Genomic DNA, 25,538 nt, shown 5'->3' with positions numbered 1-25,538 from the left:
TAAACGCCATTATAAAGCGAGATCGGTACCCCCTTCCTTTAATTCCAGAACTCTTGGACAGACTGCAGGGGGCAAAGATCTTTACAAAGCTTGATATGCAGGGAGCATACAATTTAGTTTGCATCCGTCCTGGAGTCGAATGGAAGACTGCCTTTAATACAAGAGATGGGCATTATGAATACCTAGTAATGCCATCTGGCTTGTGTAATGCTCCGGCAGTCTTCCAAAATCTTATGAATGAGGTGTTGAGAGAGATGCTGCACTCTTACATCATAGTGTATTTGGATAACGTCTTAATTTATTCCCAAGATCTGAAGTCCCACCGCCAACATGTTAGACAAATGTTGCAAGTCTTGAAAGACAATCACCTGTATGCCAAACTCGAGAAATGTATGTTCGAATGTGAGTCGCTTCCCTTCTTGGGGTACATCGTGTCATCTACCAGTTTTCAAATGGATCCAGAAAAAGCATCAGCAATCACAAACTGGCCCCGTCCCGTGGGGGTGAAAGCCTTGCAGCGTTTCCTCGGATTTGCAAACTTCTACAGACACTTTATTCCTAATTACTCTTTGAGAGTTGCACCCCTCACTGCACTGACTCGTAAAGGGGTGGATGCCAAGGAATGGTCCGAAACAGCTTGTCAAGCCTTTGAGGATTTAAAACAGGCATTCCTGATGGACATTTGTTTGTATCATCCGGATCCACAACGTCCTTTTATTGTGGAGGTAGATGCGTCCAGCATTGCAGTAGGAGCGATACTCACTCAGCACTCAGACACAGGCAAGTTGCTTCCATGCTATTTCTCCAAAAAATTCTCACTGGCCGAGTGTACTACAGTATAGGGGACAAGGAGCTTTTGGCAATTAAGTTGGCCTTCGAGGAATGGAGGCAATGGCTAGAAGGTGCAATCCATCCTGTCACAGTCTACACTGATCATAAAAACTTGGAATTTTTGTGCCAAGCACAGAGGCTGAACCCCAGACAAGCCAGGTGGTCTCTTTTTTTTAACCGTTTTGATTTTACCCTTCGCTACCGGCCAGCATCCAAAAATATCCGTGCGGATGCCTTGTCCCGTACTTCTGAGTTAGAGGAGGAGGAGCATCCTCAATACATCCTGGATCCCACTAAGATCAACCTGGCCGCTGTGATTGTGAGTTCTCTGGGGAAGACAGTAGTTCCCAAGCGCCTCCGGACAAGGGTCTTGAGTTGGGCCCACGATTCCCTGACTGGAGGCCACGCTGGTCGAGACAGGACTTTGGATTTATTGAACCGCTATTACTGGTAGCCAAACTTAAAACAAGATGTACGTACTTATGTGAGTTCCTGTCCTACTTGTGCTAGACAAAAACCTCGAATTGGTCACCCTTGGGGGCTATTGCAACCACTGCCTGTTCCAACTGAACCATGGACTCATATAGCTACAGATTTTGTAGTAGATTTGCCTTCATCTAATGGGAAAACCATCATTTGGGTCACGGTGGACCGTTTTTCCAAAATGGCTCATTTTGTGCCATTGACCAAGCTGCCGTCTGCACCAGAATATTTGCACAGCACATCTTTCGCATTAACGGACTTCCGCAGGACATCGTTTCTGATCGGGGCCCGCAATTTACGGCCAGCTATTGGAAAGCTCTGTGCAAGAAGTTTGAGGTACAACTCAGTTTCTCCACTGCATTTCATCCCCAAAGTAACGGACAAACAGCGCTCATGAATCGCTCCCTAAAGACTTTCCTTCGAGCTTTTGCTAACGACAAACAGAACAACTGGGTAGAGTTACTACCCTGGGCCGAGTTTTCCTACAATAAGCAAATTCACTCAGCTACTGGAAGTTCGCCCTTTCAAGCAGTATATGGGAAGCAACTTAAACTACCACTACTCCTGTCTGTGTCGGTGCCATCACCAGCAGCCCAGTTGTCTGCCCAGCAGTTGCATAGACTTTGGAATTCCATTCAAGATAAACTCACCGCTTCAGCAACAGCCGCTAAAAGGCATGCCGACTGGCATCGTCGACCAGCGCCAGTGTTCCTTCTGGGAGACAAAGTCTGGCTTAGCACCAAGAACATTCACCTCAAATTGCCCTCTAAAAAACTGGCTCCTAAATTCTGCGGACCATTTTGAGCTGCTGAGAGAGTTGGAATGGTTTCCTATCATTTACGCCTGCCTACTGCGCTACGCATCCACAATGTATTTCACGTTTCTCTCCTTAAACCGGTAGTTCTTTCTCGATTTCATCAGAGATCTCCTGATACTACGGAGAACCCCGCTGCTGATGACCCTACATATCAAGTTCGAGAGATCCTTGATGTACGTTTCTTTAATCGTCACTGGGAATATTTCTTAGCTTGGGAAGGCTGTGGTGAGGAGAACACTTGGGAGCCCGCTCGCAATATCCTAGACAAATCTCTTCTGCAACAGTTTCACTTGGATCATCCTGGTAAACCGGGTCCTTTGAAGAGGGGGTACTGTTGCGATCCCGGTCACTAGACTAGCGACCGGGTTCTTACCTGCTGCCTCATGAGAGGGGACCTTTTAACAGTCCAACCACGGGGAGCTCCGGCTCGCCCCCTTTGGTGATGTCAGACGCCAGCGACTACTTAAGGCCGGCATCTGCCCTGTGGAGGTTGCTTAGCAACGAAGTTACTCAGTGTTTGAGTGTTTTGTGCTGTTAGTGCTGTTTCTGTTCTGCTATTCCAGTTCCTGCTGATCCAGATCCTGCTGATCCTAACCTTAATCCTGGTCTTGCCGCTCCTGATCCTGATCCTGCTGTTCCAGATCCCACTCCGCTTCAGGATTTCTCTCGGTTAGTTCTTTGGTTTCTGACTTTGGCTCTGTCACCGATTCTCCGTGTCTGCTGCCTGCCTCGACCCTTGGCTTGTCTTCTCGTCTCATCTCGTTCCTTCTCCTAAGTCCCAGTGGTCCAGGTCCTCACGAGCGCCTCTCGGGGGGATCTTGGGCTTCCAGGGTGAAGACTTCACTTTCATCTCTATCTTGGTTCCGCCTCCAGGCCTGTGCCATCTCCAAGGAATTCACTCTTCCCATCTGCGCACTCCGCCAGGCCGGCTCAAGGGTCCACCGTTCTGTCCGCAACATATTGGGCTTGATGGACTTTTAATCTGGCCCAGTATAGCAAATCTTATATTATGTCAAAGAGCTGGGAGGACTAACCAGATAGACCCAGGGTTCACAGAGGCCCCTTGATGGAAGGGGATGAGAACCACCTACTGGGGACTTCACACATATAGTTCTAACACAGGGGCAGGCAAAGTACAATCCGCAAGCAACATTTTTTGCACACCACCTACCTATACTTTGAACTTACTCATCTCCATCACTCTGTCACAGTCTTAGATTTGTTAGACATCCATATGCATTTTTTTAATTTTATCATCGTATACCACTTTGAGCTCTCCTACTGTTGGTGAAGTGAAGCAATACAGAAAATTTTTTAAATAAAATAAATGCAAATCATCAATGGCCTGACATAATGTATGTCAGACAGATCAAGGACGGTTCTGAATAAAAAAGCTTCCAAGAGAGACACCCCCCACCCCCTTCTGCATCCCCTTCATTATTTTAGGCACCCTTCTCTGAACCTTTTCTAGTGCAACTATATCTTTTTTTGAGATATAACAATCAGAATAGCACATAATTCTCAAGGTGCGGTCTCACTATGGAGTAATACAGAGGTACTATGACATTCTCTGTTTTATTCACCATTCCTTACCTAATAATTCCAAACATTCTATTTACATTTTTGACTGCCGCAGCACACTGAGCCGACGATTTCAATATGTTGTCCATTATGACGCCCAGATCTTTTTGATGGGTGGTAATGCCTAATATGGAACCTAGCATCATATAACTACTATGTGGGTTACTTTTCCCTATGTGCATCACTTTGCCCTTGTCCACATTAAATTTAGTCTGCCATTTGGATGCCCAGTCTTCCAGTTCGCAAAGTCCTCCTGCAATTTATCATAATCTGTTTGTGATTTAACAACTCTGCATAATTTTGTGTCATCTGCAAATTAGATCACCTCACTCATCATTCCCCTTTCCAGATTATTTATAAATATTCAAAAGCACCAGTCCAAGTACAGATACCTGAGGCACTCCACTGTTTATCTTTCCTCACTGAGAAAATTGATTATTTAATCCTACTCTCTCTGTTTCCGATCTTTTAACCATTTGCAATCCACAAAAGGACACTGCCTCTTATCCCATGACTTTTTAATTTTCTTAGGAGTCTCTCATGGGAGACTTTGTCAAACACCTTCTGACAATTTGTCAGTATTGGCTGTGACATCATACAACTCTCAATACTACTACTTGCAAGAACACAAACTGCAAGTAGAATTCTTTTGAATTTAACTGGACCTTGGCTGTTCCAGCATCGGGTTGCCATCCACCATTCACACTTTGCCATGAACAACCTTTAGAAATGCTACCTTCTACAATGATAGGAAATACAATATTGTATATAAAGCAGGAAGTTCATAATCTGGGAGTGATTTTGACTCTAAATTGAATGAGGTCACATGTGAATAATTAGACGAGAATGGATTTCTATAAACTGCAAAGAGTTAAGACCATTAAAGAAGTTGATTGAACTACACTATCTTTGGTTAATAGTACAAGCTTTGGGTCTTAGTAAACTGGACTACTGCAATTCTTTAATTGGTAATTCCAAAAACAATTCTTTGTTTTTGGAATTACCAAAATATTTGTGAGCCCTTCAATTAGTTCAACATGCAGTGGTATGTGACATTTAATTTTAAATGGAATGACAGTGTTTCCTTGAAAATGAAAGATTTTCATTGCTAGCCAATGTTTCAAGTAACAGTTTAAAATTCTAACACTACTGCATAAAAGTTTATCAGGATGAAAAACATTATTCTTTTGATTGAATTAAATTTTATAATCCATCAGGTATTTTACATTCCTTTTCTCAAAATGTAATTGAGCTATCATCTGTGCATTTGCTGCATTTCCAAGACACTAGAACCAAAGATTTTGCTATTGCTGGGGCAAAATTATGAAATATCAGTCTCCCAGCTATTTTTAAAGAACGTGATTATTTGAAGTTTAGGAAGAAAGTAAAAGCTGTTTTACTTGCTGAGGCATATTCTTGACTGGAAAGTATGTTAATGATAGCAATCTCAGCAAAATTTTTGAAATGTTTGTAATTTGTCATTTGATGTTTGTTTTTATGAATGTGAAATTGTTGGCTGTATTGAGCTAATGGAAATTTCAGACTAAAAGAAAAATGAAATATAAATAATAAATACAGAGCAAGGATCCCAAAACTTTTTGGAATGAAAGCCATATTGGACTTTTCAAACCCCTGACAGGGCCACGGAGATTGCTGAGCTGGGAGTGGGTGAAGAGGAGTTATGTCAGGGTGTCCCCACTGGAGTTTGCAATGAGTGGGGAGGGTGGGGCAGGGCTCTGACTGTACAAAAGCAGCTCCAAAACACTGTTACTGTTTCCCAGAGAAGCGAGTTACAAGATTCATATGCCTCACCTTACCACTGCTAGTAGTCATAAGAACATAAGATATGCCATACTGGGTCAGACCAAGGGTCCATCAAGCCCAGTATCCTGTTTCCAATAGTGGCCAATCCAAGTCACAAGCACCTAGCAAGTACAAACATTAGATAAATCTCAAGCTACTATTGCTAATTAATTATCATAATAGCAGTTTATGGATTTTTCCTCTAGGAACTTATCCAAACCTTTTTTAACCCAGTTACACTAACTGCTATAACCACATCCTCTGGCAATGAATTCCAGAGCTTAACTATGCGCTGAGTGAAAAAGAATGTTCTTCAATTTGTTTTAAATGAGCTACTTGCTAACTTCATAGAGTGCCCCCTGGTCCTTCTATTCCTTTCATGATTTTGTAGACTCTATCATATTCCACACCTCAGTCATCTCATCACCAAACTGAACAGCCCTAACTTCTTTAGCCTTTCTTCATATAGCAGCCGTTCCATGCCCCGTATCATTTTGGTCACCTTCTCTGCACTTTCTCCAGTGCACCTATATCCTTTTTGAGATGCGGAGATCAGAAATGCACCCAGTATTCAAGGTGCGGTCTCACCATGGAGCTTTACAGAGGCATTATGACATCATCTGTTTTATTTGCCATTCCCTTCCTAATAATTCCTAACATTGTTTGCTTTTTTGATCGCCATAGCACACCGTGCCGACAATTTCAATGTATTATCCACTATGACGCCTAGATCTCTTTCCTGGGTGGTAACTCCTAAGATAGAACCTAATATTGTTTAACTACAGCAAGGATTATTTTTCCCTATATGCATCACTTTGCACTTGTCCACATTAAATTTCATCTGCTATTTGGAAGTCTTGCAAGGTCCTCCTGCAATTCATCACAATTCACTTGAGATTTAACTACTCTGCATAATTTTGTGTCATCCCCAAATGTGATCACCTCATTCGTCGTACCCCTTTGCAGATCATTTATAAATATATTAAAAAGCATCGGTCTAAGTAGAGATCCCTGAGGCACTCCACTGTTTACTTTTTCCACTGTGAAAATTGACCATTTAATCCTACTCTCTGTTTCCTGTCTTTTAACCAACTTGCAATCCACAAAAAGACATCACCTCCTATCCCATGACTTTTAAGTTTTCTTAGAAGCGGGACTTTATCGAACGTCTTCTGAAAATCCGAACACATCACATCTACCGGTTCACCTTTGTCCACATATTTATTCACCCCTCCAAGGAATCCTCTCCCCAGGGGGTCATAGGAACCCTCATCCTCACTGTAAGCCACAGGGGATGGGGCCCCTAGGCGCTCAGCCTTCGTCCAGAGGTTCCAGCACCGGTAAAGCTGGATGGAGGGGCTACAGGCCTCGGTATCTCTGCCGGCCCAGGTGGAGCTTCCTCCCAGAGGAACCGGCCATGGCCACATATCAGTAGGGGAGGCATCAGTGCCCTGCTGGAAACAGATGCTGTCCCAGGAACCGACACCAGCTGGGTGAATAATGCACCGATAAGTGCATTAAGATTCTCCAGCAGTGGTTCCAGGATGGACTGTACTAACTCCAGTACGGTCGGTGCCACAGGACTAATGCCCTGCAGCACCCATTCCACCGCCAGCTGGATTCGCAGCTCCTGCTCCTCTTCAAATGTTGCCGATGCCAACACTGACTGGGAGGAAGGAGGGGTGGCCAGATCTTTTTCGGACCTGCAACGCTGATTGGTGACTGGCATCAGGACCAGTGGAGACCGTTGCAGACCCCAGTAACCGATGGAGAACTGGCGCTCCTCGCTGCGGTGTCGCTTAGGGGACATCACAGCATAAGCCAGTGCATCCCCATGCCCAGCACCATGCATTGATGGTGACCAGTGCTGATGTTTCTTTGGCTTCCCTCAATGCTTGGCCCAGTCCTTCCCTGGTGCCGAGGCCGATGGCAAGGAACCAGACATCCTCGGCCTAGAGGAGATAAACGGTGGTTGGTCTCCAGTGCCCCTGCCAGTGGCACAGCTGGAACCAACGGTCCCGTCAATGTCGATAGTGAGGTGTCAATCAGTGCGGCTCTGAAGTCCCTCAATACAGATACCTCGGTCTTCTTCGACCTGAAGAGCTGTTCCATCTTGTCGAGTCGAATCAGAAGTCCCTTCAGGATCATTTATGCGCATAAGCGGCAACCCTGGATGTCATGAGACGCCCCCAGGCAGAGGATACCTATATCGTGGAGGCCCTTAATGGACATGGTCCTCAGGCACCAGGGAAATCGCTGAAAACCGGATATGGCCAAGACAGGATGAAATAAGAGAGCTACAAAATCAAAATTGATGGTGGCGTGTGTCGATGGCCGGCGTGCACCGAAGCACCGCCACGGGGGATTTGACCACAAAAGAAAATTTACCAGAAGTGTTGAAAATCCTGACTAGGAAGTCTATAGTGAAGCACAGAGAGGGACACAGCACTAAAGACAGCAAGGAAACCCACGAAAAACGCAATAAAAAAAAAAAAAGAACAAAGTTTTCCAAAATGACAAATGGCCAAAGTGAGCTCACTCACACCGCGATGCTTACAGCTTCGCAGAAAAGGAGAGACTGGAGAGGGACCCCATGTGGACTCTGTGTATAGGGCATGCTGGGCATGCTCAGTGTGCCAAGTCAAAGTTCTAAAGTTTTCCATGTCAGGGCTCCATCTGATGATGTACCCATGTGTGAGGATTACCATCCTGCTTGTCCTCAGAGAAATATATGCAGCTAACAAGCCGCCACACGCTGCAGCCTCTGTTTTTAAAATATGGATTTATGCACTTAACTGTTAGCCGTGCCCCAGAGTGCCCATTCCCTGCCCCCCCCCCCCCTTTTTTTAGTTCGCACATATACGCTCATAATTAATGGCTTTTAAAATCTGAATTGTTGATGCACAGCCCACATATTCGCATTTATGGGACTTTTACCACAAGCACTGCTTTTAAAATTTGGCCCAAAGTGTTTAGTTACACCCCTCTTACTCTTAAAGACAGCAGTTGGCTACCTTTGCCCTCTAGGGTGTATGATGGCCCCTGTGGTCCAAATGTGCCCCTCCAGTGTATTCAAGGAGAACAAAGGGGTTGCACTTGTACCAGACACTAGCCATCAAAAGACATGAAAATGAACTAAAGTATGCTTTCAGTGCTTCTAGTTATGATTGAGCTTCATGTATCAAGTTTCAGTCAAGAAAACATTCCGGTGCTTCCAGAACACTTGGAAGATGTTTTGTAAGTGGATGGAAAGCAATGCCACGTGTACTCCAGCATGTATGTGCTGCAAGCTGTGTATCTTATTTGCTATAATTTTCCAGCATAGCGGGAAAGCACTGAAAAACACAAATTTGCTGTGCACAGTCAAAGCATATTAATATTTCAGTACATGCTGCTACAGCATTAATGCCTACAAGAGTTAGTGAATATAAAGCACAAGCAGATACAGAAAAAACATTTTTTTAAAGTAATGCAGGACTGAACATCTTATTTTCCCAGACATATTAAGGCATTATCAAAACCTTGACCTCTACAGACATCAAGAGGAACATTATGATACTTTCAAGCTAGCAATTAGCATTTCAGATATCTTCTATTTTTTTTTTTAAATGAAAGTTGATAAACTCTTTAATATTAAAATATACCAGTATCTTTGTTGTGAGCTATAAACTGGAATACCGATACAGGTTCTTGGTGAGAGTCATTAGGAGTAGTATTACATGATAAATTTCTGGCCTTTTCTCCCTCTCCAAGAATGGCCTTTTGCACAGCTCTACTGCATAATTTAATAAACTCAGACTCTCCCATTTCAGATAACGAGCCTGGCCTTACATCATATTGCTCTCTGTTTGCTTCTGTTTGACTTTGGTCAAATGATTACAAATGATGCTGTCATAATCAGCTACTGGCTCAAGAATTCCAAAGGCGGCACTGTGTGGATAACCTATCAGGTTATCTCCTCCTTGGAATGCAAATCCTCAAACTAAAACAAAGGTAATAATAGGACAACATTCTTGTCCACCTGATAATGACTGCTATAATTCCGTTCCACTGGCAGTAGAGTTTTATGTTCTATGTTCTTTTCATGTTCAAGAAGTTTATTATATAGCTTGTCATTTTTTTTTCACATTTAGTGAATACACTTCACTTTTTGCCAGCATACTGCACTGTTTTTGCATCCCTTCAGATGACAGACATAACATAAGAATTGCCATTCTGGGTCAGACCAAATTCCATCAAACCCAGCTTCTTGTCTCCAACTATGGCCAATCCAAGTCTCAAGTACCTGGCAGATCCCCATAAAGTAGATCTATTCCTGTTTTACTCACTCCCAGGGATAGCAACGACCTTCTTTAATCTACCTGGCTAATGATATGCTATGGACTTTTCCTCCAGGAACATGTTCAAACCTCTTTTATACCGCACTATGATAGTTGCCTTCATCACATCCTCTGTCAAAAGGTTCCACAGCCTGAAAGTGCGCAGAGTGAAAAAGTACTTTCTAAGATTTATTTTTAATCTGATGGTTCTTAGTTCCATGGAGTGTCTTAGTATTATTTATACAGGTAAATAACCATTCACTGTTTACCCATTCTATCCCATTCTTGATTTTATAAACTTCACCTCTCAGTCACCTCTTTTCCAAACTAAAGAGCCCTAGCCTGTGTAGCCTTTCATAAGAGAAATGTTCATCCCTTTATCATTTTGTCACTGTCCTCTGCATCTTTTCTAGTTCCTCTATGTCTTTCCTGAGATGGGACAACTAGAACTTCACACAATACTCAAGGCATGGTTGCACCATGGCTCAATACAGAGGCAAAATATTTTTCTTTTAATTCACCATTCCTTTTCAGATCATTTCTAACATTCTATTTGCTTCTTTGACTGCTGCCACACACTGAGCCAAGGATTTCAACATATTAAGTATATAAGAACATAAGATTTGCTATACTGGGTCAGACCAAAGGTCCATCAAGCCCAGTATCTTGTTTCCAACAGTGGCCAAGCCAGGTCACAAGTACCTGGCAGGATCCCATGGGGTAGACAGATTCCAAGCTTCTTATCCCAAGAATAAGCAGTGGATTTCTGCAACTCTACCTTAATGGTTAATGGACTTTTCCTCCAAGAACTTGTCCAAATCTTTTTTTAAATGCAGCTACACTAATAGCTTTTGCCACATCTTCTGGCAATGAATTCCAGAGCTTAATTATGCACTGAGTAAAAAAATAGTTTATCTTATTAGTTTTAAATGTATTACTTAATAACTTCATTGTGTGTCCCCTGGACTTTGTACTTTTCAAAAGAGTAAACAACTGATTAACATTTACTCATTCCATTCCACTCATTTTATAGACCTCTATCATATCTCCCCTTAGCTGTCTCTTCTCCAAGCTAAAGCATCTTAACCACTTTAGCCTTTTTTCACAGGGGAATTGTTCCATCCCCTTTATCATTTTGGTCACCCTTCTCTGTACCTTTTCTAATTCTGCTATATCTTTCTTGAGATGTGGTGACCAGAACTGCATACAATACCCAAGATGATGTTGCACCATGGAGCGATACAGAGGCATTATGATATTCCCTGTTTTATTCTCCATTCCTTTCCTAATAATCCCTAGCATTCTATTTGCTTTCTTGGCTGCTGCTGCATACTGAGCAGAAGATTTCAACGTATTTTCAACAATGATACCTAGATCCTTTTTCTGACCGGTGACTCCTAATGTGGAACCTTGCATTTTGTAGCTATAATTTGGGTTACTCTTCCCTAAATGCTTCACTTTGTACTTCTCCACATTATATTCCATTGCCATTTGCATGCCCAGTCTCCCAGTTTTGCAATATCCTCTTGCAATTTCTCATAATCCTCTTGTGATTTAACACTTTGAATAATTTTGTGTCATTGGCAAATCTGATCACCTCACTTGTTCCCATTTCCAGGTCATTTATATATATATATATATTATAAAGCAGTGGTTCCATAATAGATCCTTGGAGTACTCCACTGTTCACCTTTTTCTATTTGGAAAATTTACCAATTAGCCCTACTCTCTATTTTATATCTTTTAACCGGTTCGCAATCCACAAAAGGACACTGCCCTCTATACCATGACAGAATGTTGGGAATTATTTGAAAGGGAATGGTGAATAAAACGGAAAATGTCATAATGCCTCTGTATCGCTCCATGGTGAGACTGCACCTTGAATACTGTGTACAATTCTGGTCGCCGCATCTCAAAAAAGATATAATTGCGATGGAGAAGGTACAGAGAAGGGCTACCAAAATGATAAGGGGAATGGAACAACTCCTCTATGAGGAAAGACTAAAGAGGTTAGGACTTTTTAGCTTGGAGAAGAGACGACTGAGGGGGGATATGATAGAGGTGTTTAAAATCATGAGAGGTCTAGAACGGGTAGATGTGAATCTGTTATTTACTCTTTCGGATAGTAGAAAGACTAAGGGGCACTCCATGAAGTTAGCATGGGGCACATTTAAAACTAATCGGAGAAAGTTCTTTTTTACTCAACGCACAATTAAACTCTGGAATTTGTTGCCAGAGGATGTGGTTAGTGCAGTTAGTATAGCTGTGTTTAAAAAAGGATTGGATAAGTCCATTACCTGCTATTAAGTTCACTTAGAGAATAGCCACTGTCATTAGCAATGGTAACATGGAATAGACTTAATTTTTGGGTACTTGCCAGGTTCTTGTGGCCTGGATTGGCCACTGTTGGAAACAGGATGCTGGGCTTGATGGACCCTTGGTCTGACCCAGTATGGCATTTTCTTATGTTCTTATGTTTTTAATTTCCTAAGTCTCTCGAGAGGGACTTTGTCAAATGCTTTCTGAAAATCCAGATACACTATATCAACTGGCTAACCTTTATCCACGTTTATTTATACGCTCAAAAAAATGTACCAAATTTGAGGCAAGACTAAATCCATGTTGGCTTTGTCCCATTAAACTTTACTTATCTATACGTTCAGCAATTTTATTTTTTATGATAGTTTCTACCATTTTGTCTGGCATAGACTTCAAACTCGCTGGTCTGTAGTTTCCTGGATCACCCCTTGATCCGTTTTTAAAAATCGGCGTTACATTGGCAACCTTCCAATCTTCAGGTACTATAGATGATGTTACTGATTTTTTTTTTTTTACATATTTTCAATAGCAGGTCCGCAATTTCATTTCTCAGTTCTTTCAGCACTCTGGGATGAATACCATATGGTCCAGGTAATTTGCTACACTTTAGTTTATTTGCCCTAGTACATCTTCCAGTTTCACAGATTTGTTTCAGCTCTTCTGAATCATCACCTTTGAATATCATTTCCATCATGGGTATATCTCTTAGATCTTCCTCAGTGAATACCAAAGCAAATAATTCATTTAGTCTCTCTGCTTTGGCTTTGTCATCCCTAAGTACCTCTTTTACCCCTTGATCATCTAATGGTCCGAAATGACTCCCTCGCAGGCTTTTTACTTCGAATGTAGTTGAAAAAGATTTTATTATGAGTTTTTGCTTCCGTGGCAAGCTTCTTTCCAAATTCTCTCTTTGCCTTCCTTATCAAAGCTTTGCATTTGACTTAGCAGTGCTTACGCTGTTTCCTGTTTTCTTCATTTGGATCCCTTTTTAATGTTTAGATATTATAGCCTCTCTCACCTCACCTTTTAACCATGCCAATAGTTATTAAATTAAATTTGATAATGTTGGGATCATTATTGTCAAGTGGCTCCAATGGCTTTTACCATTTTGCCCAACACCGGTCTATAAGTTCCCTGATCACTCCTGGAGCCTTTTTTAAAAACCAGCATCACATTGGCCACCTTTCCATTTTCAGAAATCATAACTGCTTTAAATGATAGGTTACAGATTAGTAACATGTTAGCAATTTCATATTTTAATTCTGTTAGAACTCTGGGGTGGATGCCATCCAGTCCCGGTGATTTGTTATTCTTTAGCTTGCCAATCTGATCTATTACATCCTATATTATCAGATATTTGTTTTAGTTGCTCAGAATTTGCATCATTAAAGAACGTTACAAGTATGGGTATGTTCTCAGCATCTTCCTCTGTAAAAATCTGGGCAAAGAATTCATTCAATTTGTGTGCTATTCCCTTTTCCACCTTGAGCATCCCTTTCGCCACTCGGTCATCTACCGGCCCAACTGACTTTCTCACAGGCTTTTTGCTTCAAATGTAATTGAAATAATTATTAGTGTTTGCCTAACTGGCAAGCTTTTTCTTAAAGTCTCTCATGGCCTGTCTAGTTACTATTTTATATCTAACTTGCCAGTGCTTGTGCTCTTGCCTATTTTCATCATCTGGGTCTGCTTTCCATTTTTTGAACAATGCCCTTTTAGTTTTAACCACATCCTTTTCCTCGCCATTAAACCATGCTGGCAATTGTTTGGTCTTCTTTCATCTTTTTTTTAATGCATGGAATACATTTTATCTTGTCTTCCAAAATGGTAGTTTTTTTCCCTAATTTCTTCATTCTATCATAGTCTCTCTTTTTAAAGTTATATGCTAATGTAGTAGTTGTACTTAATGCCTTCACTCCAGTGATTATGTCAAATTCAATTGCATTATGATCATTACTTCTTAGTGGCCCAACCACATTGAAATCCTACCAATCCGGTACTGTAAACAAGCCAGTCTCTTAGTATCTGCTCTACTGGAACTCAAAAATTTCAGGAACTGTATGGTAATCAACATGTTTTGAAATTGATTTTATTTAGCTTCTGCATTTCTTCAAAAGTCAAAGAACAAGTTTTTAAAGGACATAGTAGTGTGAATTGTGATATCTATTGTTTGAAAGCATAAAATTGGTGTCACATGATGCATCTAGCAGCTTTTCTTTATCAACTGCTACAGACAGTTTCCATATTAAATCATTTCCATCTCGCTTTTGTTAATCTACTTTCCTAGTTAGTGCACTGACTGAGCCAAACTGCAAAAAGACTTGGTCTGCTTCACTATCCCCATTTCAATTCTCAGTGTTTTATTCTCAAGCCAGTCCTGGAATATTCCCTAGTCAGCCTGCTTTTCAGAATATTCACAATGAACGTGCATCAGATAGATTTGCATGAACTGCCTCCATTGCCTGCAAATCTGTATCATGCATGTTCACTGCGGATATCCTGAAACAGAGTAACTGAGCGGTAACTCCAGGACTAGCTTGAGAAACACTGGTATAAACCACCAAGTTTGAATTACTCACTTTTATGCCTGTAAATCCTATCAGCAACACTGGTGGCTTCCACTATCCCCGGGAATCTAAGATCAATATTGCTGAAATGCCTATCTATATGCATAAGGCACTCTCCATCTTATAATTCTTGAGAGAGTATGTCACACAAGAAAGCAGAGATCCAGCTCTTTCAAACTACAAATCCTAGAAAATCTTACCTGAGCAAACAAATATGACATGACAAAGTCATCAAGGACTGGACTCTCTGCACCTCGGGTAATTCCATATCGAAAAGCTCTACTGCTTCCATTGCAATACCAATGTGGAAAATAAAACCTGTCAGGAAATTCAAGTTACTGTAATTAGACAGTCCAATAGACAACAGCAGCAATTTTCTTATAAACAAGATAGTGAAAATCATTCAGATGTATGAATATTTAGCGCTTTTGAATATTTTATGATGTTGATACCCCTACATCAATACTATCTATTATAGCATAAATCATAGATCCACTGTAGTCATTCACTCAAGATTTAAAGATGACTGATTATCTTTTATGGAAGTTATTGTGCTCCTTGACAGTTTTATTCAATTACCATAGCACTTTCAAGCCCTGGTTAAAAAACACTGAAGAACTAATAGTTAACATTTACAACCTCCAACCTTTATAAACTTAGTAGCTATTAGCAAAATTAAGAGCATTCAAATATAGCATTTCAATTGAGTAAATACAGTTCCAGATATTTGTCCATGTGCAGTGTCACTTTATAGTGCTGCAAACTTTTAGTACACTTACAAATCCTACTACATTTGTGTTTTACATTTCTTCACTTTTTTGCATTAATTTTGAGGTCAAAAGGAGGGTTGTCATGGTTTATCGCAAGATCTACAATCGGCTCTACCCGATAGGAAAAAGCAACAGAAAACAATAATAGGGGAACATTTATTTGCTTCCTGTACTTTTTAATCATTTCATGTACAAATTGCTACATACAAGAGAACAGCTCATTTTAGATGATTTTTTTTTTTAATTTACTATGGACTACTACTTTAACCTACTATCAGAGAAGGTAATTACTTGTGAAAATGCAAATCCTAAAGATGGCTAGGTTGTGAATTCAAAAAAACTACTACTGATACCTGCCTACCCATCCACCCAAAAAAAAAAAAAAAGGTATTTTCATGGACCCACATAAATAGGGATCAACAAGTTGGAAGGTTGTCTGCAAGAAAGTGACAAAAGTATTGTAGAAGACATCCCAATATTTAATATGGCCCTAGGACTGAAGAGGATTGTATACACAGTGGCAAAATATGAGACATGGAAAACAAACAAGACAACCACAAGAAAAACTATAGGCTGTTACTGCTTTTGCCTGCTGCACCCTGATTGCCTGACTAACTTGTTCTGGCCCTTTTTCTTTGCTGACCTGTAAGATCCATTGTTAAAGAGCTGCTGTCCAGTTCCCATGTCCCACTTGTTGTGACCTCATCACCGAGCACCTCTAAAGGCCAAAGCAGATGTCGAAGAAGCTGCGCACCGAAGCACACATAGACTCCCCATTGCATGCATGAACACAACGAAGAAGCTGCTCATTTATGCGCGATCGGGTGCAGATCAAGTGTTACCTGAAGAACTCATTCTGACAGAGAACATTTTGAGAATAATTATAATGGTCATTATAAAATCTTTCGTTATTGAACCAGAACTTGTACCAACTGTTTCTGTAGTGACTGGTCATGGCAGATATGTCAATTTATCAACCTGACGTTCTGAATGCTTTCTATGTTCATAGTCTTGTCTGGTTTCAGATCACAGGATGTCCTCTGCTTTGGAGTTTCTGTCATGGCAAATAAGATGGATATTTATTTGTGTCTGATGAATGCATGATCAGTGTGCAATAAGATCATATTTGTTTTTGATTTACTGAATGAAAAAAAAATCTGACATTTTGGGGCAGATTTTAAAATGTACGCCCGATTTTATAACATGCGTACGCAGCCGCGCGCATGTTATAAAATCAGGGGTCGGCGCGCGCAAGGAGGTGCACACTAGTGCGCCTTGCATGCGCCGAGCCCTCGGGGAGACCAGCCAGCTTTCCCTGTTCTCCCCCCCCCCCCCCCCCCCAAACTTCCCCTCCCTTCCCCTACCTGTCCCACCCCCCAGCCTGGGGAAAAAAAAACACCATACCTTTATCTCACAAGTCACGCCCGCTAGAGGCAGGCGTAACTTACGTGCACCGGTGGACCACCGGCACGCGATCCCCGGCACAGCAGCCGGGTGGAGGCCTCTGGCCACGCCCTCACCCCGCCCCTTTTTGCAAGCCCCCGGGGGCTTTACGCGCGTTGAAAATAGGCCCGGCGTGCGTAAATCCACCTGGATTTCCGCGCGCAAGTCTTTTAAAATCTGCCCTTTTATGTATAACCAAGACTTGGACATGAGACATGGACTCTGTTTAGTCAAACCAACTTTGTCCATCTATGTGATTTTTTTTCTAAGCCTTGAGCCCGGAGCAGAGGCAGCAGGGTTTCAATAGCTTTACAACAGCCTTTGGTCTCTTCATTTTCACAATTTGAGATATCTATTAATCATCACTATGAGACACTTACATTGACTACTTCATCCTAATCTATATGCTTATGTTATTTTCCTCTAGGCCTTACGGCTCTAAATTGTTCACTTTTTCTTGAAGCTTTGATTACATCTGACTTGTGTCAAGAACTATAATTCTGGGTGACTTTAACTTGCACTTTGACACTCAGCCCTTGCCTGCAGTATGTGAAGATCTCTTAACTGTGTTGACTTCCTTTTATATGACCAAAATAATAGATACATCCATAGAGTTGACTATAGAGTTGATTTTTGTGGGTAATCATTTATTTGATAAATCGTCCCTTGAGGCAGCTCCAGGATCAGATCATTTAATGATTCACGCACAGTCAACAGTCTCCATGTTTAAACCGCAAGAGTTTAGCACTTGTAAATACTATTCTAGACGATCTCATGTTGATGTGACTCTGCTTCATGATGACAGACTACCTGAATTATGTACTAATATTTCTGTCACTGATACAGTTTCAGTTTGGAATGATTCTCTTGTTCTATCATTATACAAAACTGCCACTATTATAAGTTTACCAACCAGAGAAACTTGTAATGCCCCTTGGTTTCATCATCAACAGAAAGAAAACAAGCGAAAGTACACTGCACAGACCAACGCTGGTGAAAAATGTAATCTAGTACAGATCATAAGCGCTATATTACTTGCCTGAGTGACCATCAGCAATCTGTAACTGAGGTCAAGAAAGACTTTTTTTCTTCTAAAGTTTAAGAGGCAAATAATTCAGCTAGGGAGCTGTTTAAAATCAAACAATTAACCCGTGTCCTGACTTTTGATAGTAATTTTTCAATAGGCCACTGTGAACAATTTGCAGAATATTTTTCTGATACGATTACAATCTATCTGCTTGTGCTTCCCAGCTAATGTAAATGTTATCTTTGAGGCACCTTTGGGCTGGGGACGTTTTGCATCAGTATCTTGCTCAGAAATTATGAATAGTTCTACCAGCTCACTAGATCTCTGCTTAATAATGGTATTAAAGGCAATGTAAGTGGAGACTGCTGAAGCCATAACTGCTAAAAGGAATCTATGTTTTTTGGAAAGCTGCATTCCAGCTTGTTCAAAACAAGCTAGTGTAAGACCAATTCTAAAGAAATCATTTGGCGTCATCTAACTTTCATTCCATGTTATCCTTGCCATTTTTAACTAAGGTTCTTGAAGGAGCTTCACTGAAGAATGAAATGAATGCTAGATAATAATAGATCAATTTGGCTTTCAAGCAAAGCACAATAGCGAGATCTTAATCAAATCTAGCCTCGACAAATTATGGATGGGTTTTGATGATGGTAAAAGCTCCTACTGATTTTCTTGAATATTTCTGCTGCCTTTGATACCTCGAATCATGGTATTCTTTTGCAGAGACTGAAGGAGCTAGGGATCTGCGAGAACAGGGGGGAATTACATTAAAAAATGAGAGGGCCCCAGCTTCTATAGACTGGGAACTGTTACACAGACATAAGGGAAAAAGCACAGGACTGCTTCTACAGCCAAGTCTATAATCAAAGCATGTCAAGCAGTACTTCTGAATTTTCAAGAAGGCTCATGACCCAATAAAATGTTGCTAGCAGTAATTTTTTATGGGTTATCAAAAGGCTTGGGAACAACTGCACAGAGCGGCAGTAACTACCCTTAAGAGAAACATGGGGGTAACCTGCACAACGTGGCAGTTACTACCTTAAGATACTTGCTGGGCAGGACGGAGCAGAGGAAATTTTGCCTGCAAAACGAATCCCTGACCAGCTGAGCCTGATTACCTTTCTGGAGGGGTGGAGGAGACGCATTTTCCCGGCCCCTGGAGCCCCGCCCACGAGTCGACGACGCCGACGTCATCAGCTGGGGACTGGCAGCATAAAAGCCGGTCTCCCTCGGCGTCTGGTGGACGGAGCAGAGGAAATTTTGCCTGCAAAACGAATCCCTGACCAGCTGAGCCTGATTACCTTTCTGGAGGGGTGGAGGAGACGCGTTTTCCCGGCCCCTGGAGCCCCGCCCACGAGTCGACGCCGCCGACGTCATCAGCTGGGGACTGGCAGCATAAAAGCCGGTCTCCCTCGGCGCTTGTCGCCGTCCGGCGCGTGTCGCTACAGACTGGAAATTTTGGCTGTTTGAAGAACTGGGGAGGATCCAAGAGGGCTCTCTGACTTGACGCATTTTCAGACGCTCCTGCCTTTCGCTTTTCCTAATTGGATTTTCTTCAATAATTTTGTAAATGCCGCATAAAAGAAAGGGGAAGGTGAGGGTTTACCCACCCGAGCCCTCACCAGCCACAGGACAGCGGGTAATTACTGAATATGCGTCCCCCATTCCATCAGGAACAACGAGCCCCGCTAGCGGTATGCGAAGAGGAGTCCCCTCTCTGCTTGGGGAAATATCGTTGTCCCCCCCAGAACCACGATTACCGCCGAATGCTACCTCAGCGTGTACAGCCGGGCAAGTTGAGTCGCCAGTGCGAAGTGTCACAGGAGCGACTTTTTTGGGTGGACTGCCGGGAAGTACCGCGAATGTGGAGGGATCACCCGACGCCTCGAGCCCTCTCGAAACTGCAGCAAGGAGTGAGTACCGAAATGAGGATATGTTGCAGAGATTTAGAACAGCTGTGGGTGGAGGAGAGGCAGCGAGTGGCCTAGTAAGAGGCCCCATAGAGGTGAAAAGACCGGCGGAAATCACAATAGAGTCCCTTTGGGACTTGGTTGCGGGGTTAACCACGGCATTTAATGAGCAAACCCTAAAAACGGAGGAAATTTCACTCAAAATGGACTCTATCGAAAAGCAATTACATCTGAGGGGAACAGAACAATTACAAGAACTACAGCAAGTAAAAACAGATCTAAAACAAATGTCTGATATTAATGCTGTATGTGTGAAAGACCAGGTAGTTTTAACACGACGGCTAGAATCGGTGGAAAATTACCTCAGACAGCTAAACCTAAGGGTTTTGAACTTTCCGAAAGTGGTGGGGGAAATTCCATTACTGACTTTTAAGAGATACCTGAAAGAAATTCTACAGATTCCAGAAGAGCAGATACCAGCTGTAAAAAAGATCTTATTTTTAAGACAAAGACAGAGCCAAATACAGATATCCCCAGTAGGGGATATTGGGAATTTTAATAACCTATCTGAGTACTTGGAAAGCTCTGGACTTGAAATTAGTGAAAGAACTGTACTCTTTGTTTCTCTGTTTTCAGAGTTCGATAGAGCCCTAATTATGAAACATTACTTTAAAGCAATTAATATAACATATTTGGGTGGATTAATCCGCATTTTTCCCGATCTCTCCAGGGTTACACAACTACGCAGAAAATCCTTTATAATTATGCGCCCTGAAGTTATATCTCTTGGTGCAAATTTCCTTTTGCGTTATCCCGCAAGATGCGTAGTAAAGTACTCTGGGAACACATATATTTTCTTTAACCCAGAACAGTTAAGGGGCTTCATAGATGCCAGAAAGGAAACCCCCATAACCTAAAAGATCTGGTTCTAACTTATAAAGGAATGGGTTGTTAAGAGAGTATTGGTTTAATTTTTTCCTTTTCATTCCTCCTTTTTTCTGTTCCTTTTTCCCAATTTTACCTAGAATAAAGGGGATAAATATTTCTGTTAAATAGTTGTATTATTACAATTAATGTGGTGTAACAATTTTCTTTTGTATATTCCTCTTGATTGAATGCAAAGGATTCTTTGTGTATAATATGTAAAATTGAATAAACAAATTAAAAAAAAAAAAAAAAGATACTTGCTGGGCAGACTGGATGGACCATTTGATCCTTTTTTGCCATCATTACTATTGATTTCAATAGGTTTACATCTTACCTAGACTATCGTTTCCAAAGGATGTCAGTTGTTACCAAATGCTCCTCCTGGTTTCCTATTAAAACTAGTGTTCATCAGAGCTCGGCTCTTTCAGCCTCTCTCTTTAATATCTTCCTTAGACCGATATGCAGGTATTATCTGACTTTAGCCTTAATTATAAATTGTATATGAACACCATACAATTCCCCTTACCAGTCACATCTACAATTGAAGAGGCTTTAGAACAAGCTGTTCAGATAAATCTGAAGCCATTGCCTAATGTGTTAACAAACTGCCATTAAATGTAAAAATTACTAAAATTTGTTTTTATCCAGGTTTCTAATCTAAGGATATTCCACCTTTCATTCAGAAACATGACTTGCAGCTGCCAACTGCCAGCAGTGTTAAGAAATTTGGGGACAATGTTTGACACTACATTGTCACTTGGTCCATATATCAAGAATGCTGTCTGATACACTTTGCACAAATTATGAGTACTGTGCAGGTTATAGCCATTACTGCAAGTCAATTATTTCAGATCTGTGGAGCAAGCAATAGCCTAGACTATCTAGGCTTCCCTGACTCCACCATTAGGGTGTTACAACTTGCTCACAATGCTTCAGCACATTTAATTGCCAGGGCCCCTCATTAGGAATATATTACTCCAATTTTCCAGCCCCTACATTGGTTCCAAATTTTCTAGTGCATCAGATTTAAAGTGCTAATACTGATTGCTAATATAGTTTTTTTTTATAATTTTTTTTTTTATTTATGCATTATAATAGTTACATATCAAGAAATAAACTTGATTAAAAAAAACACTCAGATTATAAATGTTACACGTTACCCAGTCATTTCTTATAACACTATAAGTCTTACTCTGAATTTAAGTCCAAAATAATTATTTTGGATCTAATACTGATGTTTAAAGCACTACATGATGATTTGCTTCTATGTTATCTGTTCTGATTTAAAAATCTGTATTCCAACAAGTCAACTGAGATCACAGCATAGACATTTATGGGAGGTATGAACTTTTCATCAGCTAAGATTATGCAAGACCAGGGAAAGGGTATTTCCAGTTGCAAATCCTGTAATGTGTGATCAGTTACCTGACAACCTGAGATCCAAATCTGTATAAAAACATTTAGGAAAAAGCTAATCTGTCCATGCTTTTGGTGGATAATAGTACGAAACTTAAATTCCTTTGAAATTGACAGGCAGGGGTCTTAGGATAAGGGTGAAAGGGGTAGACTCGGGAATAATCATAGGAAATATTTATTTACAGAGAGTAGTGAATGCATGGAACGGCCTCAGCAATGAAGATGGTGGGGATAAAAATGGTATTTGAATTCAAGGAAATATGGTATAAATTGAGGGGATCTCTAAGGATGTGATCATACAAGAGACTAAATGCTCAGTAGAATCTATATGGGTAGAAATCCCATGGGTGTTGGGTAAGAGTATAGTGATCGGAGTTTACTACCAATATCTACCTGGTCAAAATGGTCAGACAGTTGATGAAATGCTAAGAGAAATCAGGGAAGCTAATCAATTTGTCAGTGCAGTAATAATGGGAGATTTCAATTATCCCAGTATTGACTGGGTAAATGTAATATCAGGACATGCTAGAGACAAAGTTCCTGGAGGGAATAAACAACTGCTTCATGGAACAATTGTTCAGGAACCAACAGAGGGAGCTAGTTTAGATTTAATTTTAGTGGAACGCAGGATCTGGTGAGAGAAGTAACGGGGGTGGTGCCATTTGGCAATAGTGGTCAAATTTGAACTAATGACTGGAAGGAGAACAATATGTAAATCTACAGCTCTAGCACTACATTTTCAAAATGGAAACTTTGATAAAATGAGGAAAATAGAAAAAAAATGAAAAGTGCAGCTGCTCAGGTTAAAAGTGTAAAACAGACATGGACACTGCTTAAAAATACAATCTTAGAAGCACAGTCCAGACATATTCCACGCATTAAGGTGGAAGGAAGGCAAAATGATTGCCAGCATGGTTAAAAGGTGAAGTGAAAGAGGCTATTTTAGCCAAAAAAAAAATCCTTCAAAAATTTGAAGAAGGATCGATCCATCTGAAGAAAATAGAATAAAACTAAGCATTGTCAAGTTAAGTGCAAAACATTGATAAGACAGGCAAAGAGAGAATTTGAAATGAAGTTGGCCATTGAGGCAAAAACTTATAATAAAAACATTTTAAAATATATCCGAAGCAAGAAACCTGTGAGGGAGTCGGTTGGACTGTTAGATGACTGAGGGATTAAAGGGGCTCTTAGGAAAGATAAGGCCATTGCAGAAAGACTAAATGAATTTTTTGCGTATGTGTTGAGGAGATACCGGTTCCGGGTTCAAGGGTGATGAGTCAAATGAACTGAATAAAATAACTGTGAACCTGGAAGATGTAGTAGGCCAGATTGACAAACTGAAGAGTAGAAAATCACCTGGACTAGATGGTATACATCCCAGGGTTCTGAAGGAACTAAAAAATGAAATTTCAGATCTATTAGTTAAAATTTGTAACCTATCATTAAAATCATTCTTTGTACCTGAAGACTGGAGGGTGAGAATTGAAACCCCAATATTTAAAAAGGGCTCCAGGGGTGATCCGGGAAACTACAGACCAGTGAGCCTGACTTCAGTGCCAGGAAAAATAGTGGAAACTATTCTAAAGATCAAAATCACAGAGCATATATAAAGACATGGTTTAGTGGAACACGGTCAGCATGGATTTAACCAAGGGAAGTCTTGCCTCACAAAACTGCTTCATTTTTTTTTTTTAAGGAGTTAATAAACATGTGGATAAAGATGAACTGGTAGATGTAGTGTATTTGGATTTTCAGTAGATATTTGACAAAATCCCTCATGAGAGGCTTCAAAGAAAACTAAAAAGTCATGGGATAGGAGGCGATGTCCTTTCGTGGATTACAAACTGGTTAAAAGACAGGAAACAGAGACTAAGATTAAATGGACAATTTTCTCAGTGGAAGAGTAAACAGTGGAGTGCCTCAGGGATCTGTACTTGGACTGGTGCTTTTCAATAGATTTGTAAATGATCTAGAAAGGAATATGATGAGTGAGATAATCAAATTTACAGATGATAGAAAATTATTCAGAGTAGTTAAATCACAAGCGGATTGTGATAGATTGCAGGACGACCTTGCGAGACTGGAAGATTACATTTCATCTGCCATTTGGAAGCCTAATGTGGACAAGTACAAGGTGTTGAATATAGGGGAAAATAACCCTTGCTGTAGTTACACAATGTTAGGTTCCATATTAGGAGTTACCACCCAGGAAAAAGATCTAGGCATCATAGTGGATAATACATTGAAATAGTCTGCTCAGTGTGTTGCGGCAGTCAAAAAAGCAAACAGAATGACAGGAATTATTAGGAAGGGAATGGTGAATAAAATGGAAAATATCATAATGCTTCTGTATCGCTCCATGGTGAGACCACATCTTGAGTACTGTGTACAATTCTAGTCAACGCATCTCAAAAAAAAATATAGTTGCACTGGAGAAGGTATAGAGAAGGGCAACCAAAATGATAAAGGGGATGGAACAGCTCCCCTATGAGGAAAGGTTAAAGAGGTTAGGGCTGTTCAGCTTGGAGAAGAGATGGATGAGGGGATATGATAGAGGACTTTAATATCATGAGAGGTCTAGAATGGATAGATGTGATTCGATTATTTACTCTTTTGGATAATAGAAAGACTAGGGGGCACTCCATGAAGATAGCAAGTAGCACATTTAAAACTAATCAGAGAAAATTCTTTTTCACTCAATGCACAATTTAGCTCTGGAATTTGTTGCCAGAGGATTTGGTTAGTGCAGTTATTGCAGTCCTTCGGCAGATCCTAGGTCTGCATTTTTCCCGGACAGATGGGACAAGTTTGGACTGCATGGCCAGTCTTCCCGAAATACATGCAGAGGCCCATCGTTTTGCAAAAGTGCCTCTCTTTGGCGGTTAAGTGTCTGCGGACTAATTACATTGGTTCATCCTCTTCTTCAGGATTGGGTAGTGGCGAGGGCGATTACCTCTGGAGGAGTGTTTCTTGGGAGGTTTTACCTCAGCAGATCGCTCTCGGATACGGCGATCAATCCTCCCAGCGAGGTCAATAAGAGAACTTAAGAGTGTCAGGCAACTCAAGTGAGGCAAGTTCATCTTGCCTCACTTGAGTTGCTCTTAAGATAGCTCTTAAACAACCCGAATCTCATTGGAGTTCAGAAGACAGGGTTTTAAATTCGATTACACAGTCCGGGAGTGGCTTAGTCCCTTGTTGGAGGTGTAGGAGTGTTGAACCAGCTATAGACTGGCGTGCAGGGTCATCAAATACAGATTTGAAGAGAGTCAGAAAGCCAGGCAAGTCATTCAGGACTGGATCATTGCCCTCCCATAATGGTGAGGCC

General features: G+C 41.1%; 1 protein-coding gene across 7 annotated transcripts in view; it reads right to left on the bottom strand.

Annotated features, from left to right (window-relative positions):
* Window positions 1–25,538, bottom strand: part of JAK2 (Janus kinase 2) — a 419,848-nt gene that overhangs the window by 279,263 nt on the left and 115,047 nt on the right. For all 7 annotated transcript variants that reach the window (XR_003858317.1, XM_029613659.1, XM_029613675.1 and 4 more), the window contains one exon: window positions 14,921–15,038. Coding sequence is in view for 6 of the 7 variants with exons in the window: in XM_029613659.1 (XP_029469519.1) it covers window positions 14,921–15,038 (118 nt within the window). In the remaining variant the exon portion in view is untranslated. The remainder of the gene's footprint in view (window positions 1–14,920; window positions 15,039–25,538) is intronic.

The sequence above is a fragment of the Rhinatrema bivittatum genome, chromosome 1 (genome assembly GCF_901001135.1).
Source record: "Rhinatrema bivittatum chromosome 1, aRhiBiv1.1, whole genome shotgun sequence".
Lineage (NCBI taxonomy): Eukaryota > Metazoa > Chordata > Amphibia > Gymnophiona > Rhinatrematidae > Rhinatrema > Rhinatrema bivittatum.
This window is presented reverse-complemented; position numbering and strand designations above follow the sequence as displayed.